The sequence below is a fragment of the Parambassis ranga genome, chromosome 16 (genome assembly GCF_900634625.1).
Source record: "Parambassis ranga chromosome 16, fParRan2.1, whole genome shotgun sequence".
Classification (NCBI taxonomy): Eukaryota; Metazoa; Chordata; class Actinopteri; family Ambassidae; genus Parambassis; species Parambassis ranga.
This window is the reverse complement of record NC_041036.1, coordinates 10,377,111-10,397,893: the sequence shown is the minus strand read 5'-3', so window position 1 is coordinate 10,397,893 and position 20,783 is coordinate 10,377,111. Positions and strand designations below refer to the sequence as shown.

At 42.1% G+C, this 20,783-nt stretch overlaps 1 protein-coding gene across 1 annotated transcript in view; it reads left to right on the top strand.

Moving 5' to 3' along the window:
* The window catches only part of nphs1 (NPHS1 adhesion molecule, nephrin), a 30,931-nt gene extending 11,914 nt beyond the window's left edge, over nucleotides 1–19,017 (top strand). The window contains exons 5-29 of the mRNA XM_028426051.1: nucleotides 85–166; nucleotides 1,959–2,062; nucleotides 3,772–3,893; nucleotides 4,026–4,197; nucleotides 5,396–5,553; nucleotides 6,443–6,584; nucleotides 6,929–7,053; nucleotides 7,137–7,305; nucleotides 7,416–7,545; nucleotides 7,701–7,873; nucleotides 8,507–8,647; nucleotides 9,203–9,343; nucleotides 10,921–11,042; nucleotides 11,618–11,777; nucleotides 11,911–12,067; nucleotides 12,312–12,463; nucleotides 15,004–15,115; nucleotides 15,194–15,395; nucleotides 15,484–15,502; nucleotides 15,852–15,971; nucleotides 16,538–16,586; nucleotides 16,900–17,032; nucleotides 17,779–17,860; nucleotides 18,069–18,238; nucleotides 18,767–19,017. Coding sequence (XP_028281852.1) covers nucleotides 85–166; nucleotides 1,959–2,062; nucleotides 3,772–3,893; nucleotides 4,026–4,197; nucleotides 5,396–5,553; nucleotides 6,443–6,584; nucleotides 6,929–7,053; nucleotides 7,137–7,305; nucleotides 7,416–7,545; nucleotides 7,701–7,873; nucleotides 8,507–8,647; nucleotides 9,203–9,343; nucleotides 10,921–11,042; nucleotides 11,618–11,777; nucleotides 11,911–12,067; nucleotides 12,312–12,463; nucleotides 15,004–15,115; nucleotides 15,194–15,395; nucleotides 15,484–15,502; nucleotides 15,852–15,971; nucleotides 16,538–16,586; nucleotides 16,900–17,032; nucleotides 17,779–17,860; nucleotides 18,069–18,238; nucleotides 18,767–18,856 — 3,227 coding nt within the window. The 3' untranslated portion in view covers nucleotides 18,857–19,017. The remainder of the gene's footprint in view (nucleotides 1–84; nucleotides 167–1,958; nucleotides 2,063–3,771; nucleotides 3,894–4,025; nucleotides 4,198–5,395; nucleotides 5,554–6,442; nucleotides 6,585–6,928; nucleotides 7,054–7,136; nucleotides 7,306–7,415; nucleotides 7,546–7,700; nucleotides 7,874–8,506; nucleotides 8,648–9,202; nucleotides 9,344–10,920; nucleotides 11,043–11,617; nucleotides 11,778–11,910; nucleotides 12,068–12,311; nucleotides 12,464–15,003; nucleotides 15,116–15,193; nucleotides 15,396–15,483; nucleotides 15,503–15,851; nucleotides 15,972–16,537; nucleotides 16,587–16,899; nucleotides 17,033–17,778; nucleotides 17,861–18,068; nucleotides 18,239–18,766) is intronic.
* Nucleotides 19,018–20,783: the final 1,766 nt, after the last annotated feature.

Here is a 20,783-nt window from a genome sequence, read left to right as displayed (position 1 = left end):
CACCGATGTTTCTATTTCATGTGAACAAACGTAAACACATTATTCTCTCTTTTTGTGCACCTTCCCCCCCATTGTATCTTGTAGATGGAGTCAAGCTGACAGGTGTAGAGTTTTTCACCACATCTGGCTCAAAGGATAAGCTTCAGAACACGCACACCGAAGTAACGTATGTGTTCAACCGCCTGCCAGACTCACTCTCCTCACCGACTCTGCCTGTGCTGCTTGTTTCCCTTCTTTCCCCCACGCTCTTATTTTCTCCTTCTGTCTCAGAGAGTTCAATGAATATCTGAACACAGCAAACTGTTACTTTGCACTATAAGCTATTGAATTAGCTTATGTCAAATGCATAAAATTACATTCCAGCAGTGAGACGCTGGTTTAGCCAGGTGCCTATAGATTAAACAGACCCATAGATTACATTTAATCCTGAATGTCTCCTTTGTGTCAAAGATAATAACTTGTCATATCCTGTAATAACATTGGTACTGAGCATCTGCAATATTGTTCAGCTCTCTGTCTTAAACAATATTGATGCTCCTTCCTCATATTCACACTGAGCATGCACAGCAGTGGGCTATGTGTGATTGTTAGAGCTGTTATCGTACTGTAGTTTGATAAAGAAGACACAAATGAAAAAAGAAAACTAGGCACAAAATAAATCCACTTTTTATGCAGCCCACAAAGTTCTTTTGTTTTTGTTAAACTGCTCTTGGTCTGAAATTGTTGGACACGTATACCCAACTACTCGAATGTAGGACGGTGCTTAGACACTCAGCTGTGTACTACATTTATCTGTGCACTTTTTTCACTAAATACAAAGACAAGAAAAGAGGCAACACATTTGGTGACAAGTTTCTGTGTTTTTCCCTCCTGTCCTACCCCATTAATCACCTCATGACCCCGTAGACTTATCTTGTAAGTGTGTTCAAATCCCTCACAGACGGGAGCAGCAACTTTATCACTGCCGCCTACCAAAACTAAATATTACAAAGAGAAATAATTAAAAAAAAAAACTTTTAACCTACAGCTTAGTGACTATTTGTACATGTTTATAACTGGGTTGTCACTGGGTGGAAAGGGAGAGTGTTTCCAATTGGTTAATTTTTGAAATAATGTTTTTGTGGGCTGACATAAAGGAGAGACTCGCCTCACAAAGCTTTGTGCTCAGGAAAGGGCAGTAAACTCTTCCACACATGCAGCAGCTTTGCTCACAATAATATTATCCATGTCAATGGCTTCAACTGTGTTGAAATGATGCTGATCAATCTGTTGACTGGCCAGGATCAATATTGATATGTATTGGTTGGGCTAATTGTTACTAATCTAATGTGTCTAAAGTGTACCAGTTTACACACCTAGCAGGATGTGATCACATGTATACATTTAAAATGTCATGATGATGACGTAGCTGGCTTCCCTTTACTTTATGCTATATCATCACAATATTGACATATTAACAGATTTTTCAGTCAAATCCAACATGTGATGATTGTGTGTTTTATCTCGTTTTTTTGCAGAGGAATCTCACTAACAGTCTGTGTGTATTTTACAGTGGAATGCACCACCTGGTATATTGGATGTGTCAACATGAGACTCACATGGTTCTGAATTATTTATGATATTATAGAATGTGCATTTATGAATAATTGATTTTTATAATATCACAATAATCAGCAATATATTGTCTCTAAACATCTTCTCTAAATATGAATTAGTTCCACCTCAAACCACAGCATTAATATAAGGGTATGTTCACATTAATGGATTAATGCATAATAAAGAAGGTATTGATACTTCAGTGTATGTTAGTATGTAGGATTCTGACTTCAGGACCTCTATTTGTGATGCTGTGTTCGCATTCAATTTCTCAGTACACAACAACTAAAAGTATTTGTTTTTACCACTCTTTGCTCTGAATCTGTCTTCTCATTAGTTCTGTTTTTTGCCACCTTTCAAAGGGTCACCGCTCTGAGCTCTGACAATGGGAGGCAGTTGGCGTGTCATGCCAAAAACCCCGCCCTTTTCCAGCCTGTAGAGACCACTCTGACCATGAATGTGTACTGTGAGTGTCTTTAAACTGTCAGTCAACACCACCTCTCTTTTAAAACACACACACACAGTCATTCACTGTATATGCACACTCAGCCACACAGGAACCCAACCTCAGGGAGGCCCAAGGGTATCCGGCCTTGTGCACTCAGTCTGCGTTAGTGGTCCAAGGAGAAACATTCAACCTGAAGGCAAAGTCACACCTACTTCAAAACAACATTCAGCATGGGGCAAACTTGTGAACATCCACTTCTTAAGGCAGCCCCTACTGTACTGAGATTGATATGACTGAAGCAAAAAAAGCTTTTTTCATCCACAGTGCTGGCTAGCACTGTTAAATAATACACCGACCTGCAATTAAATTTGCATTTGTTTAGATTTAATGTTTTATTGAGTAATTTTAAAATTATTTACACCCTTAGTTATCGCCCCAATGCCAACCGAAGCGCATAAAACCAATTATTACACCACCTCAGATGGATTATAGGCTACCAGCAAGGCTTCTGGTGCAAAGTTTTTAACGATATTATAATAACTAATATGGGAAGCTAAGGCCACCACAGTTAATAATAATAAATCCTGCAAAACTAGCCCAGCAACATTTATGCTCATCAGCTCAAATTAAATTTAGAATCCACTGAGGCAGGAAATGAAGCCACTTTCTGTTGCTTTTTCTCTTGTGTCATTATCACAAACTGTGACATTATATAATAAAACTGTTGCTGCAGTACACGGAGGTTAGTCGACACACATGCTGTCGCTGCCTCTCATTGCATCTGGTGTTCTGTTTTCCTCTTTATTTGGCAAGACAACCATAAAAGCTATTGTTGCTGAATGTGCAAACAGTGTGACACTGCAGCAACTGTTTGCTACTGTAGGTTTAGTATTTTCTACCCTGTTGATCAGTTGTAGTAATTGATTGCAGAGGCCTCAGAGTCAACCCACCTGCTTCTCCCAGGACTAAATCATGCTGTTGATTAAAGTGGAGCAGGGCTGCTGACACTTTCAGCAGCGAGTGCTCCCTCCAGCTCAGCTGCCGTATTATCCACAGGCTGACTAGACACCTTAATGTTGTCTCTGTCTTTGTCTATCTGCATTAGACCCCACTGCTGCTGTTTTAACAATCACCAATAACTGTAAGCACCTCTTTCTTCCTCTATATCTCTCTGCACCATATTAAACCACATGGGCTCTCTGCTAAAGTGCTAATGTTGCAGAACTTGGGACCACCACTGCAGTCTTGCTCAGTATGCCAGCCCATCAAAGCCAGCGCGGTGGCCATTTTCAGCCAGCCAGATTGTTAGCAAGGTGGCAATTTGTCATGCTGGCCCGGGGTCTGCAGTCTGCTCTCTGAAACTGATTGCAGCAATAACAAAGGCCCATCCGCTTCTAATTTATTTTACTGCATATATTTTATTCAAGGAGGCTGTAATTTATTCATATTTCACGTTGCCTTATTACTGTTTGAACATCTGTTATTTTGCTTTATGGACTGGATCCAGCTCACTGCTCCCTTAATACTTAATGCTTTCATCAGATCTGGACCTCTTATCCCACAGTCATATTCAATGTGACCAATTTATTGGCCCTGCCTCCACAAATAGGGATGTTCCTTACTCAATTGCCAGGCGTGTTTTCATCACAGTACAGTTTCTTTTTCATGCTGTCCTATCGATGTTTTGTTTAGGTTTTGTTGTTATTTTTTGTCTCTTTTTCTGACAGTCCCACCTCAGTCTCCAGTTATTTTGGGTCTGGAGGGAGATGAAGTCAAAGCAGAAAGAATGCTCGTGTTGGAGTGTGTGTCTTATGGCGGAAACCCCCTAGCCACTCTCCACTGGACCAAGGTAAATGTCCTCCACCAATGTCCAAGAAGCTTGTTGCAAAAAGAGCCATTTTTTGTTTGTAGGAACTTGCAAAGTATCCCATGCTGGGCGCCTTCCCTAACCCTAACCCTGCACTGTTCATCTGTCTGTCAGAATGGAGAAATTCTGTCCATGACTTGGGAAGAAGACGTTGTGGCGCAGAAGTCCAGCAGCATCCTAAAACTGAAGATCACCCCAGCTGACAACCAGGCAGAGCTGTGCTGCGAAAGTGTCAATCTGGTGTCCTTATCGCCGCTGTCTGTCAGTCGCAAAATAACTGTCCTCTGTGAGTGAAAATCATGTTTACTATAGTGCACCTGCTGGCACACTTTCACACATAAAGGCCTGGCAGGCCTTGGTGATTATGGGTTATTAAAGTTAGTCTTACCCCCAAAACCAATTCTTTTGCTGCTGCTGCAAAAGAAAAAAAACTAATGTTAATATTATTAATGAAACTAATGGTTATTATGGCTGCAGCCCATATTTTCGACTGCCTCCAGATTAGTATCACTGTATGCTCTTTCATAGCTGTTGCATTAATTCAGCTGAATCGCTTCAATGCACAATCCTGAGGCACTAAAGGCTGCACTTTGTGTGACAATAGCGCCCATGGTTAATAGATTATAATTTTCTCCCTGAATATAAAATGTTTGTTTCAGCAACAATAAAACAAATACAGAATTAATATTCAGCAGCTTCAGTGCATTGGGTCTAACAATAGCCCGGTTTCCTCTACAGAGCCAGACAAAGTCAGAGCCTAAAATACAGTCTGATTGATGCACCTAGTTTATGTAAATAGGATTTGGAACAGCCTTCTAGAAATCTGTACTTCATACTATGTAAATGTGGCTGAAGTTACACCCGTGCTCCTTTTCTTTGCTGAGCCTGCAACACTCTGGTGCCATGCCTCCCAGTCATCCATTCAGGGATGTTGAAAATGAACTGCTGGCTGCCTGACTGCGCTCTAGGCTCTGGCAGGGGCTGGAGGGCACGGAGTAGGACTGAGTGGTGAAATATGAATTTACCTATTTCACCACACACCACCTGTGTGACTTTAGTAGTCTTTGTGTGTGGCATACACAGATGCATTCCACTCATGTGGCATAGACACGAATATGCAAATGATTTACATACATGACCCCCTCCTCCTCCCAGTCTGCCAGCTCAGTCCCCAGTCTTTGTATTCCCCTGAAAGGCTCATACAACTGCATCACTTTGCCTGCAGCAATTGTACCCTGTCTCCCCCTCTGGTTAAAAAGAAGCAGACTTTAGAAACCACAATGAAAACCCCCTGAGAAAACAAGTTGCCACTCAAAGTGATTTTTCCCTCTCACCCTTGATACTGCTCTGTGTTTCACATCCAAAAATAGTCATGCTGCCGCTGTGATCAGAATAGGTAGCTGTTGAATGTACTATTCATGGGGTGATGTTTTGACTGACTTGTCTTTGCATGTTTGCCTGTGTATGTGTGCATCTTGCATCAGTCGAGCCTGCAGAGGTGACACTTTTGGGTTCATTAACGGTCATCGAGGGGCAGGAGTTAAGAGTGAGCTGCTATGCCGCCTCCAGTAATCCCCCCGTCCACATTCACTGGTGGCTCGGCTACAAGGAGCTCAACGATACTGTCGTCACCATGGAAGAGGTGGGGCTACACAACACGCTTTTTTGCAAAGCCAATGTTGGACACAGTAGAGAACACACACAAGTGGTCAGTTTAAAAACAGAATGCTGGAAAGAGGAGTCTTTTATGTTTATTATGAATGCAGGACATAAAACACAATATTTAATGTACAGGAATAATTCCCTTCAGTCAAGCCCACCAACAAAAACTATTAAAATGTCTTCTATTGAATTAAAAGAATGCTCAATGTGAAATTTGACCTCATGTAAACTTTTACAGATGAAAGAAAACCGTGTGACCATGAGCAGAATAGGCCTGATGCAGCTTTGCAAATGAATCAGCCGATTCCAAAAAGAATATTCTGCTCCTCTTTTGTGTGTGTTAATAAGATCAAAGTGAATAAAAGCTGACACAGAAGATGAGTATTATTAAACAAGCTCTTTATTCATCTGGCAGCAGCATTTTCATTTGATCTTACACAAGGCACTCAGTGTGCTGTATGTGAGCCTTAATGCATGTGAAACAGTGTGGGGTTAATGAAGACTGACGCTCCTGTCCAGTGTCTTTGTTAGTCTTTCTGACTGTGGCTTTTACTGTAATCACCACAATAATAGCTTTAATAACCAGACCTGCTGCATAGGCATGACCACTATCTGGCAGGTGCAAAATGACACTTTGCCCAATTTATAACAGTGTGCAAAGCGGGGGAGTCAGATGAATATGCTTATTTATCTCAGACCTTGTGCAACATCAGTTATTACAGCAGCTAATTTGCCATCTGTATTCGCCAAGACAAACCAGTAAGGGTTGTTTTTCTCTCTCTTTCCTCTCTCACTCCTTCAGCTGGGGATGCCAAACCGAGGCTGTCTGTCCCCGCAACTGAACTGTCATGTGTGCTTTGTGTCCATAGGGAGAAAATGGTGGGATGACAACCATATCCAACATGACCCACCAGGTCTCCCGGGAGGAAGATGGGCTGAAGCTCACCTGTGAAGCCTTTAACAAAGGCACACACTTCTCCAAAATGCAGACTGCCATACTCAGTGTCTATTGTAAGTGATCTCAAGTTTAGTTTTTTTAAACCCTTTATTTTTAGTTTGCATAACTAGCATAAAAATTCTCTGAGGGCAGTGCAGTTTTATTTTCATAACACTTTCACATCTAAATATGTTGTATCATGGTTCAGGAGGACAATTGTAATTGCAGTTCTAAATGTCAAGACGGGGGAAAAAAATGACCCTTGACACAGAATGAGAAACTATTTTCTAGTACTGTTTTTACATAATTGTGTTAGAGGAAAGCTGTTATTGACTCGAGGCAAGTGCAAGTGTTCTATCTATAAATGCAGTCTGCTAAACATACAAAGAAATACATTGCCAATTTTCCAACCTTTTAGACCCACCTCAAAAAATATGGATTGAAGCCCCACCTGAGGATGTCCCCCTTCATTCAGGGACGAAGGTCCGTCTCATCTGTTTCTCCACTGGAGGGAATCCCACTGGGACTCTGAAGTGGTTCAAGGTGACAGCACACTGCATGCATGCCTGTCTGCATCATGCATCAAGCTGTATGTCCAGTGTAAATATCCTTCCTTCCTGTTCTAGAATGGAAAGACAGTGTCCGATGCACTGAAGCAGACATCCTTCGACATTGGTGTAGCCAGAGAACTGGTGCTGGTCCTGACAGCAAGCGACAACATGGCTACCTACCGCTGTGATGCCACAAATGAGGCAAAGAAGACCATCTCTGCATACACCAAACTCATGGTGTTCTGTGAGTAGGAGTTAACCAATAAACCCAGTCTAATATCAAGCATATTTGAGTGCATCATATTGATCACTAAGTCAGGATTGGGTTGCTTTATTTGGTCACTGGATTTCTAGTCACAGCACAAAGTATGAAGATCACAACTGAACCGGAGGTGTTTCATCAAGGCGAGACAATCAACCTGGACTGCCAGGCTGGAACCAGCAACCCTAAGTCCAACATCTCCTGGAGCCTGGGCACTTCAAGGTCTGGCTTAGCAGTGGGCTGAATTCAAGGGAAGAATTTACGTACTAGAAAAATGATAGGGCTAACTCACTGCCAAAATGAGTGTGAATGACAGATGATTAACCTGTTCATTGTTGCTGGTAATTGTGGTAAAATTGTGTGGATTTGTGTCCTAGGTTCCAGGGAGTCGAGCAGATGCCCATTAAGGCTTCATTTGGTGGTGTATCTGTGCACAGTTCTCTATCTCTGAATCTGACTTCACAGCATCACAAGCAGAAGGTCATTTGCCAGGCCTACAGCCCTGTACTGGCAGAGGGGGCAAACACATACTTCCAACTGAATGTGCTTTGTAAGTAGAAGGTGAAATGTTTGCCCTTTCTTTCTGTTTGGTGAGTGGCCAGGGGATGTGGTTAGCATCGCTCTTAAATGATGCATAATGATGATCAATAATGGGGTGGATGAAAACTGCTTTTGTAGTAGTGTGTGTTTGTGTGTGTTTTTGTTTTGTTATTCGGTGGTCTGTTGTGCTCTGCAGCAGTGTGTCCTAATTGTGCATTTGCTTTGCTGCATGGCCATGTTTGTCTTTGATGCCATTTCACAGGCAGCAGCCAGCCACTGCTTCAAAGCTTGATGCTGTGTATGAGCATGAAGGAATGTCACTGTGTGTTTGTGTGGAGCTGCAGTTGGACAGCAGTACTGTCACTCGTCGTTTTAATGCCTGTCCCTCTGCCTCCCGTGTTGCCTTTCTCCCCTGTTGTCTGAATTGTATGAAGTTGGTTAGATCTGGAATTATTGGTGGGTTGTCGACTTTTTTACTGGCTTGACTCTCATTAGTATCTGTCACTGCTTTCATGCTCAACATATTCTGTGTGTCTTTGTGCTCACTCCCATAGTTCTGTGTGTTTGTATCCTTCCCTCTACTCGTGTGTTTTTGGAATAAACTGACTGTGAAACTAAACAGTGTTTTTTTTTCTGACGTCAGACCCACCAGAATTTAGCCCAGACCAGCCAACAGAGGTCCAGGTGTTGGAAGATGACATGGCAACCATCCCACTGCTGGTCTCAGCTAACCCAGAGGAGGTCTCCTGCATTTGGCACCACCACAGGGAGAAGCTGGTCAAAGGTGATCCAGGGCTGTGTGATGGCTCTATAAACTAGGTCCTAGTTGAGCTGAGCCAGCAAGTAAGCACTCAGCCCTGCCATTCAGGGTCTGAATAAAACATGGCAGGTTAGCCAGCATGGGACCCTGCCAAATGTGATTCTCATTACAGCTCTAATGTATGCAGTCTAAATGAGGATTGCTGTCTCCCTGAATACAACACAACGGTTCTAAACCTGGCTTCTCCTCCAGGCCTGTGTCATCAAGGCCCTGCTGCACCCACTCCTTTTTTTCTGCTAACTCTGTTAGCTCTGTTATGCACAGCCAACACCATAAAATAACTTTATTTTGAATGTACAAACCTACGTATTACATTTTGAGTGCTGTGGTACAAAAGGTGTCTCACACGCAGCCTGTTGATGGCTTGATGTGGGAATCCAGCCAGGCCAATCAATAATGTAGGATTAGATGTCACTTAGAGACCAGTGGCCAGAGGACATGCAGTTGATGAGCATGTAATGAATACTTAATTTACCATTCGTTTGCATGTGTGCGTGTGTGTGGTTTTTTTATTTAAAGAGAACTTACCAAACTACCTCTGGTTGGATGATTACTCACTGGAGATCAGGAATGTGACGAGGAGAGATGCTGGAATTTACACTGTAAAATGTGCAAACGACGAAGGTGAAGGCCAAACCGCCATCAAGCTGGACGTTCTGTGTAAGACCCTGATGACACAAGCATCTTTTCACCCACAAACACCATCTGCCTTTTTTAATACATTGGCAGTACAAATTTTTATCTACCCATCCATTATAGTAACCTGGAGTAACTGACTGGGCTTGACAGTTGTAGATATTCATTATGAATGGAGAATTGTAGTAGCTTTTATGTGTGGTGGTGTAGCCCACTTAACAATTGGATGATTACTCACTGGAGATCAGGAATGTGACGAGGAGAGATGCTGGAATTTACACTGTAAAATGTGCAAACGACGAAGGTGAAGGCCAAACCGCCATCAAGCTGGACGTTCTGTGTAAGACCCTGATGACACAAGCATCTTTTCACCCACAAACACCATCTGCCTTTTTTAATACATTGGCAGTACAAATTTTTATCTACCCATCCATTATAGTAACCTGGAGTAACTATTTTGAGGAACAAAAACATACATTACATACATTAAAATGGGATGATGGATAAAAGAGAAAAGTAATAGTACATTTTGTTATAAGCACTGCCTGCAGTCTATTCATTATTAATCACATTGTTTTGTTTTGTTTTTTTTTAACCAGATGTGCAGGTATGCCTGCCGGTCATGTGTCTCCATTGATTTGCATTCTTTAAGTAAGATGCATAATAGAATATCTGTTGCTAATACTTGTCCACTGAAGCAGTGTGATTCTGAACATGTCTAAAAATGCAAAGTATTTGTATTGCGAGTGCATCCATGCACAAAACAACAATACTGTCTTTCAGTTATTTCCCAGTGCGCCTCATTCATTAGGCCTCCATGCAAGGCCGTCCACCTCCATTGCTGCCCCAGGCCCAGCCTTAAGCTCCAGGCCCTCTGCCCCAATACTGATGATTTAATAATGGGAGTGTTGAAAATGTAGGTCTGCCTGATTCACCAAAGCCCACGGTACATGCCTAATGGATTCCACTGTCCTGATCTGACTGGGCTTGACAGTTGTAGATATTCATTATGAATGGAGAATTGTAGTAGCTTTTATGTGTGGTGGTGTAGCCCACTTAACAATGTCGATCTTGGTTAGGAGGCTAACATGGTTGGATCCCACTCACCCAGAGGTCTGTGTCTTGCTAGTGTTTTCTGCCACTGTTCTTTAAGAGTGAACATAGGTTTAGACAAGTAGGCACTAATGGCTTTATTGTTACAAGTAGATGGCACCCGTGGGAAGTATAAAAAGCTTGTGAAGTAGAGACGAACAAAGGAAAGAAGGGACTGTGCACTTAGAAAGGAGACTCTCAGATGTATAAGGAGGGCAATTAAAGGATGGGGAACTGGTCAAAAAGGGGATGTACTTTCATTGGAGGGCTTCATGGGTCACATGACAAATTTTGGTTGCAGCGTGCTTGTAATGCTTTGACACGCAGACGTTAATGGCGTTGTATCCAAACCACAGAGGCTGATTACAATGGGGTTATGAACATTTTCAAAGCCAAACAAGTGTAAGAGTAATTATAGTAACCCAGCATGTCTATTTAATGGATTGTCTTTGTCCCAGGCTGACACTGGTTGTGTATTAGTCTTGTTCCCTTCTTGTTTTTTTTTGCAGATGGTCCCAGTGTCAAAGCAGAGAAAGACCCTGTATTAGTGAACCTGGGAGAAACAGCAGACCTAATATGTGTGGCAGAAGCCAATCCTATTATATCAGACATGTTCTCCTGGAAATGGCAGGTGAGAGCTACATACACAAAAATAGCCATCTCCTAAATTATATTTCCTTTACCTGGCTTTCTTTCTATTATTTTATCTGTTCATACCGTTTATCATTGGCCTTTGTAAATGCGCAGAGGCACCATATTTCACTGGCTCTAACTATCCTTCCACCCCACCTCTTCCTGCCCAGCACTCAGCCCAAATCCAGAAAAATAGCTTTCATTACTGCTGCGTGACTAAAGGGCACATTCGTCAATGTGGCGTGGTCTCTGTATCTACTGATGCTTTTCTCCGGTCTAACCCACCCCCTGGCAGTAGAGTGTGTCCTGCTTTCAACCTGCACAGCCCCTCCTTTCTCTTTTCCTGTGGCTCTCCAGCCTTGGGCATCATCCTTCTCTGTCCTTAGAGCTTGTTCCATCAAGCACCTTTCCCATCCGACCCTCAAGCCCTGATGTTTTCCAGCTCAGCTCGCCCTCCCTTCCTCCCTCCCTCCCGCCTTCTATGTGTCTCGCTCTTGCACAGCAAGACAGGTAGACAGGAACAGGAGAGAGTGTGTATTGAGGAGTAGTGGCTGTCATCTCCTTTTTCTACAGGGAGAAGAGGAGATGGAGATGGGAGAGGAGACCCAGCTACATGAATCAGGCCTTCTGACTATCCACGATGTGACTCGCGCTCATGCTGGTACTTACCAGTGCACAGCCAATAATGGCATAGCACTGCCTGCAAGTGCCAATGTGCAGCTGGTGGTACAATGTGAGTATTTATTTTCAGTATCAGAGGGGAGACAGACAAACACATGCTTGGGTTCCTGTCAATTGATAAGCAGACCTTTCTTCTTGTCTGGATTCTGCTTGAATAATCCTCATGCCTGACTTGACTTGTGTAGTCAAACCTGAGCTTCAGAAAGGACCCCAGTGGAGGAAGGTAGCAAGCAGAGGAGATGGCACTGCTACAGCCGAGGTGGTGTGTAGGGCAGAGGGCATTCCTCGTGTCGAATTCTGCTGGGAAAAAAATGGTGTTCGCATGGATTTTGCCAATCCCAGGTAAGAGAGTAGTTCATGAGTTAATTCGTCCACAAACCCATACAATTAGATTATTCTCAACCCAAATGTTTCCTGCTGTTTCACCACTAAATTCTGATTACCTTTTTCAATGCAGATATCAGTTTATTACCTCTTTAATGTGTGAAATTGGGTGATGATGCATTCTGCAGCACATCACAGTGCCTCCAGCCTGTCTGCTTAGTATTTGTTTGTGTGTGTGTGTGTGTGTGTGTGTGTGCTGCAGGTATGAAGAGTGGACAGTGAGGGAGGGCTCCTTCCACACCAGCACAGTGCGAGTCATAAATGTGAGCGCCACTCTGGACTATGCTGTCTTCAGCTGCACTGCTCGCAACTTTCTCGGGGAGGACAAGCTAGACATACAGCTCGTCAGCACAAGTACTCTATATGTTGATTTCTGTTTTTTTATGTATGTGTGTGTGTGTAGAGCCCCTTTTTGGACAATAAAACCCCACTAGCATCTGGCTTTGGTCTACAATGGGAAACATTTACATTCACTCCCATGCTTAAATGACTGCAGTGCTCTTGGTTTGAGTCCTAACTGGCACGGAAACTGAACATTCGGTGTGCGTATGCTAGCTTTAGCCATTTATGTTACCACCTCTGTTGTAAATTCACCAAGTCTTTGCCATCATAGTGTCACTGCATCTGTCTCCATTCCAGCATCTAAAACAGGTTTCCTTCTTGACATCAGAAATAACACAGCATCTGATTAAAGGTTTTAGGTGTGTTTATATAGCATTATGAGGAGTTGTGAACAGAGTTAGAAAGCTGATTGGTTATTCACTTGCCTCTGTGTCTTTCTTTCTCTGTGTTTGAGTCTTTTTGCCCCCTAGTGGACATAAAACATCCAAAGCTGCTTTAACTAAACGATCAAAGCCAGTCGTTATGGCAGACAACATGCAGGGATTATGCATATCACATGTCTGGCAGTGAAGCACTAATTTTTCCTTTGGTTCTACACTGGCAGCCTTTCAAAACAAATGTGCCTGAGCTGCCTTATCTGAATTTTATCAGCATTTTTTAGCAACATTACAATAGATTGGGATGACCATTGAACATTCAGAATCCTGTAAAGTGGTGAGAGCTGTTGCTTCTGCTTCTGTAAGTCAGGCCTTTAAGTGAACTCATTCCATTCCTCTATCTTTACCTTATCATTTAGCCTATAGCACTACTTCACTTCCTTCTCAGATAATGCTGCAGCGATATGCTTTACTCTCCCAGCATGCTTAGACTTTCTGTACCTTCAAGCTACCAGTGTATCTGTGCACTGCCGCTATTATCACCACAGCCCAGCTCTCAGCTAAAGCCTGCAGCCACCGTTGGACACATTTAATGTTTACTATAAAAACCATAAAATACAATCCAATATTGGCCATGTTTTCCCCAGTCATTTTTTTTCAAGCTGTGAATATTCATAATTAATCTGACGCAGTGATAATAAATTTTATATGCTTCCTTATCATTTTAGAGCCCGAGAGGAGGAGAATGTTTTTTTTTTTTTTATTTAGCATGGTGCTTTTTGGATTTGAAGGAGACGAGATCCAAATAAGGCTGACCTCTTTGCCCCAGGATCTTATGAGTGGAGCTGATAGCGCGAATTATTTACTTTGCAAACTGGGCTGCTGCCTGGAGCCACAGACGAGTGGAGCATCTCCTTCTTATGTTGCTACTCAACTATCTCTCCTCCTTCTCTCCTTGACTATCTGCCCCCCCCAATAACCACCCTCCCTTTTTTCCTATGCTCCAAATGCAAAATAATCCGCTTTGCCTTTACTACCCTGACTGACTGACTGAAGTAGTACTTTGCCAGACGGAAACCTTGGATACCCTTCTTTGATCCTTGTTCACAATATTGATAATAATCAAGTGGTTTCATCCTCCATTGCATAACTTTGGTCAGATAAACTTGGACAAATCAGCCACTCTATTCAAAGAATGATCAGCCAGAGGTCTTTCTCTGTTGTCAGATCATTTAAACAAAACAAAACAAAAACTATAATCAAAACCAAACTCTGTGCTTACAGGGTTGACGTATTTTTTTATATTCCAACCCAGAAGCCAATGGTGTTTTTCCACTTGCAGAAAATATTGTCTTAATTGTGCACCTCATGTAACAACAATGTATTCTATTGTAGCTTTTGATAATAAATTCAATGTGAGAGCAAGTAGCACAGTCAGACATAGCTTCTATATTCGTTTTCACTCTACGCCCACTGCAGGGTTCCGTATAATGTCACTGTTGTCAAGAATATGTCTTTAAGATGCTTTTGGAAGAAACCATAATTTAAAAAGATACTGTTAAAAAATAAAAAAAGTGGCTTTGGAGCCTCGCTGACAAGTTTTGACCACGGTGATCATCTCTGCACCCTAATTTAATTTTACTCACCATTTGTCATTACCTTTCATCAGTGGTTATTATCAGTTTTCCTCATTAAATGTTCCAGACGCTTATTGTACATGAAATGATTTGTTATGATTCACAGCCTGCAATCATCCAACAATTATACATGTCCACCCACAAATCAAACATTTTTCTCTGAGGTAAACAGTTATTACCACTCCCTCTCACATGTGTATCTCACAAAAAAATAATAATTTAGTTTTTCAATACAGCCCTGTGACCAATGGGAAAAGTGAGAATATCTCAAACTATTCTGTTTCTGACAAGGAGGAAAAATCTTCTCTGCAGTCACACTTAGTAATATAATTTTGTCTTTTTATAACAGCAGCAGGGCCTCGTGTTATTTCAGGGTCTGCAAATATAATCACTCGACTATATAATGGCACATATCTCAATTTCTTAGCACGTAAAGCCTTTTCAAATAAGCCCCTGCTGAGTGAAGATGTTCAGCTCCTGCACAGAATCTAGATGACATTTGCTATTTTTCACCTTCCTTGTTTTCTTTCGCCCTCAGATCACCCAGATCCTCCCTCGTCGTTTCGACAAGTCACTGTCGCCCATGACTCTGTCACTCTGGAGTGGATCCCTGGCTTCAATGGTGGTTTGCAACAAAGATTTCGTATCAGGTGAAAAGTGATGGAAAAGATGTTTTTTTTTTTAATATAATCAAAGAAATGTACCTGACAGAGTTTTCTGGTTGACAGATACCTTTGGGATCAGTCAGTGAGTTACCTGTACGTGGACGTCTTTCCTCCCAGTGCATCAACTTTCACTGTTACTGGTTTGCAGCCTGTTACCACCTACAACTTCTCTGTCAATGCCCTCAATGAAATAGGAGAGAGTGACTATGCTGACAACAATGCAGTACTGACCCTCACCACCAAGGGTCAGTTTGGAGTAACCCCAGTGTTTCACTGAAACAACATCTGATCTGATAGTGTGTAATAAATGTGACAGGTGTTTTTGTCATCATCTGTCCCTTATTGTAGATAAGCCAGAGGAAGAAGAGGTCCAATCAGATAAAGACCTAACCTCACTGGGTAAGTGTTTGATCATAGCTCCCTGGAAATGCTCTGGGAAGTGCAGTGGGAAATTGCTGTTTGCACAGCAGCTAGCTCATTTGGCTAAATCATTTTAATATATGCACCTCCAAAGCTGTTAATGTTTGCTATACAAGAGCAGTGATGGCCATACCCCCCTCTACACTTTTTCTCCTATAGTCTTTAATCAATTAAGACAATGGAGAGACTGGTTGTGTCAGTTTTTATCATTGCAAATTTCCACAAATTTCCATACCTCTTCCTCTTTAACTTTATTTCTTATGCTCTGAGATAATGTTTCCAATGTTTTGCAAACTAGGTGCGAGTGGACTGCAGGCCTACCTGATTGTCGTATTCACAGTGGTAGTTGGAGTGCTGCTGTTGTTGAATTCACTGGGCGTCTTCTTTGGACTGAGGTGGAAAAAGAGGCAAGGCCAGAGAGGTAACCATAATTATCTTTTCATGTGGATGTGAAAGTGTTTCTTCCATCACTTTCTGTCATGTTCTGAATCCTCAACAAAACTCTAAAGAGATTACTCTGAAACATGATGCAATTGTCAGCTTGGCGTCTCGCTCTCCCCTCATCTCTCCACGTCCCTCTTTCAATCCGTCAATCCTGTCTCCTCTCTTTTTTGCTTTTTCTCCGAGCCTCTACCTCCCACCACATTCATCCTTCAGAGCTGTCACATCTGTGTTTCATCCATATCTTTTATCTCATTTGCTAGCTTCATGTCATCCCTCTATCTCTCCTATGTCTCCTTCTATTTGTTCTTCAGTGTAAGTGTCACGGCCTCCCTCTCAATCTTTTATTTTTTTTTATCCCTCACCTTCCTGAGCTCTGAGGTTTTTACATAGAATTTCTCAGAGCTCACTCGTCTTTCATTCCTCCTCCCTGTCTGGCCTTTTTATTGCTTAGATCAGTTCCAGTGCATACGATGTTCTTCACTTCAAGTTCTAATTTTCTTGACACTGAGCCTTTTTCCCCTCCTGTTTCTGTGCCCCCAGCAGGAGGTAGTGAAGGCAGTGTGCTGGATGAAAAGAAGAAAGAAGAGGATGGGTATGTTAAAGCCCTGGAGTAGAAGTAATAAAGATACACACATACAATCCACTCTAAGTCTGGGGCGAAAACTGCCAGGCAGTAAAAACAACAAGCTTCTGTCAATATCCATTTATATTACCGTCATCAAACTTGCAAGCCTGCAGTGATCGAGTATACACCAAATAATGCATTGTTATTAATAACAGTACACATAGCAACTGGTTCTTTTACAAAGTACTTTTTATCTTCCTGAAATTACACTAGGGACTAATTATTACCTGTCGCAAAGAAATAAGTCATGTAGATGACAGAATCTGATTTCTTCATGCAGGTCAAGTCAATCAACTGTGGGAAACTCCAATAAGTATGAGAGCAGAGAAAAAATCAACACTGGAGCCCAGCGCACCCTCCTCATCGACTCTGGATCTGAAACAGACAGCCACGTCTACGAGAGCTATGCTGCGGTAAGAAGAGGAGAGCGAAGAGCTGGATGAGGAAAGAGAACAGGGCAATAAAGGAGAGTATGCAAAGACACAGAGAATGTTGAGTAAAGTGATGAGGGGAGGAAAGAGGTTAGGCTGAGGGTGAGGGGATCTGGCAGAAGAGGAAGCGGAGAAATCAGCCATAACAAGGAAAATGGATAGATAAATTAATGAAACCTTTTGCTGCACACTGAGATGGAACATAGATCAATACCTCGCAATTAGCATTCAAAATACACATCGATCCTGGAGAAATTATCATTTTGTGCTTTCAAAAGGCCAATGAGGATTTGAACCTTGAGGAAAATCTGTTTAGTGAGGTAAAAACGGGCAGCTTACACACAGAGGAGGATGAATTCACAAATTCCCACAGAGGCAGACTTCACCTGGACCTTGATTTACTTTTAAATGTATATTTCTCAATTACCTGTAAAGAGAACAATCTATAGTGGAAACGGTTGTAGTTTTTAATTTGGCAGGTTTCTGACTATGCCAGAAACTCTTTTCTGTCTTTTTCTAATGAAGCCTGTCCTGTTTTGGGATTTCACAATATTAAGGAAACTTTGTAAATGGACAAAAAAGTGTAAGATACATTCCTACATCTGGAGGCGACATTAGCGTGAACACATTCTCTGCATTTATGGGAAACATGTGGAATTGTCATTTAAAGGGAGGTATTTTAGGTCAAAGGTGGTCTGATCTTATCTCTTCTGTCCCTGAAATTTCAGGAACATTACCACTATTATTATCCTGCTGGTGACTACAAGCCTCCTCTCAGTCCACACCCTGAGGAAACACGTGGGCTCGGTGAGACACAAATATACCTCTCAGAGTACACACAGCAAAGTGTAAACACTTCATGTCCACAACATGTTGAAATCTGGGTCGCTGAGTGTCTGTATCTGCCTTATTTTCAACGTGTGCCAAATGTTTTTGCCATCAGCAATTATTCAAGTGCCTTAAATTTGAACGATTTAATTACCCACAATAATGTTTTAATCATGTGTTTGTTGTGCTCCTCAAGATGTCAACCGCCTCCCTGCAGACTCTCAGAGCCATTTCTATGAAGATGTGAGAGATGGGGGTCCGTACCAGGACCTACAGGCTTTCGCTCGTCCTTTGCCTCCGGTTTTGTTTGACCACAAAGTTCCTGAACAAAAGAACTGGAGACCACCAGCCTACCCTCAGGTATGCAAATAAAACCACAACCTGTGACTGAAGCTGGTCTTAATGTATCTTATTTTCACACGGGTCAGAACAGCAACATGTTTAGCTATTTACATGCAGTGTTTCTCTTCTGTTCACTATTATACATATTTATTCTGACATAAGGCCCCAAGAGGAACAAACCAAGCAGGGTCACGCTTCTGTAAAGCTGTAGATATGTTAATTCCAGAGGAATCTCACACAAACAGAATGCTGGGTAAAATATGTTCCGTTATCATAAATGTTGTATGTCAGGCATTATGTCCATATGTTCGGTTAGCAGAAACGTAAACCATACGTCTGATCGTTGATCATATTATTGATCAAATGCGGCGTTTTTTTTTTTCACAAGGACTTATGGCAAGACAAATGGGCGCAAACAGCCACACTAACCATTCTGTTGCTTTCTACAGATGCCTCAGTGCTAATAGCATCCGTCTGCAAATACAATATATGAAATATGTTGGGTCAGTAACGATGGTAACTGAGATACACTCTGTCTCTTGACAGGGTACTGAGAGAGGGGGGCGGTTCATGGATGTTCCACAACTGCAGAGAGTTTCGGATCTTCCCTTTGAACTACGAGGAGAGTTGGTGTAGAATGAGGAGGTTAACCAGGCAGGGCATACTGTGCTGTATAGAAGACATTCAACACAGTGCTATTTGATTCTTTGTGAACAGTGTCTCACAAGTCACCTTGAATGAACATATCAAGAGCTGAATGAAACGGAAGGCTCGATTGTGAGATGCTGTAACACAGTATTTTCACTTTTCAAGTGTCTCAGCTTTTCACTGTGTATTATACTCTTTGAACTTTTTGTCCGACAACTGAATTGACCTAATGTACAGTAAAAAGTGAAGAAAATCCTCAATAATCTGGTGCAGTTGGCAATGTGGCAGTACTGTAAAAGCATTTTCTTTAATAGAGTCCTTCATCTCATGTGTCTGCCATGTCTCTCTGTCCTCCCTCATATTTCTCCCCTTTCAGCTTTTCCCTCTTTCTTGGGGCCAAGTCATAGTCTCCACCCCCTGTTCCCCCGCACTTTGGCCTGCAGGTGGATATGAATCAGTCAGAGGAATAAGTCAACTGACGTTTCTGTGCTTAGAAGTGGGTTAAAGTAGACTCACTGTGCCACCCAAGCAGTCATCATCCCTTTGTTCTGTCTAACATCAACATCTACCAATATGTATCCAGATGGGGGGACCTCATGACAGAAGCTTGTCCCTCCCCTGTCAGCTACAAAGAGTTTCAGATCTCACAGTTAGTCCCTGGCAATCCCCTACAATGGGATTGTATTGAGTGGTATTTAGCACAGTTATGTCTTCAGGAGGTAAAGCCATATCTCTAATCCTGTTTTCTCTTGGATTGAAGTTCAGCTCACAACATCAGTGACAGAGAGGAAGCATGCAGGGAATTTGTCTCACTCGGAGTGGCCAGTCAGCAAGAGATAGGGACCAGAAGAGAGGGTTAAGCTAAGCTGCAACTGTGGCCACAGCTACAAAACACCTTCTCTAGTTCAAGAAAAAGCTGTTAACTATAAGCTGTTTTTTTCTCCAAGGTCTATACAATAATTGCAATCTTTAGAGACTTTTTCAAAACCTAAATTGCTTTACACAAGACGGCTCCTTTAAGACAGCAAATTTAAAAAAAACACTATCGCAGTACTCTCTGTAAATGTGTCTAAATGGAAGGCTAACACACACACACATTTCTGTGTTGAATATATGTGTTGACATCTGCTACAAGGAGACACTGACTGAACAGTGTGTGTGTGTGTTAACCTGAACAGTGTGCCAGCAATGCCAGCTTGAGATCACACAGCAATCTGATGCTTTTCCTGTATAATAATAATAATAACAGTCTGCATGGTGTATTCCTGCTTTCACTAATGTTTACTGTGAAGAAAACAGGACCTGCCTCAAACTGTTACACACGCACAGTAGTTTTATTATCTGTACACAGATCTGCTATGCATACACACTTTTGCTTTTTCCCCCGAAGTGAGATCCGTCACTTCTGTGTCACAGAGTGCGCACACGCACATCACAGATAAGTCTGCACAGACAGTCCAATCACACATAAGGAAAGTAGGTTATAATCTATATTTCTATTGAAATATTGCAGGGACGGGAGGTGATATGTAAATCCTAGTGAGGTTGTTACCGTCCACACATTCATCAAACCTACAAAAAATGTGTTGCCTCAGTATAAGGCCTGACTGCCTGGAGATAAATCTGAATGTTTCACTGAGCTGTGTGTTTTCCTGTTAGGCTCGCTATTCTCCATCATGAGCTGTCAAGGTATGTTTGTCTCATTAATGAACAATTGTTTAGGTTCCTGTCTGGCTGACTGCTGTTTTCATACCAAAGCCTGTTCATAATGCATCATTTCAGCTCAGGCAGGAATGGTAATCTGCTAAACTGAAGCCCTGACAGCTCAATACTGTATGTCAACTTCTATTTTTCCTCTCTTGCCTCATGAACATTTTGATATGTTGTTTTCAGAGAAATCTCGAGGGAGCTCAAA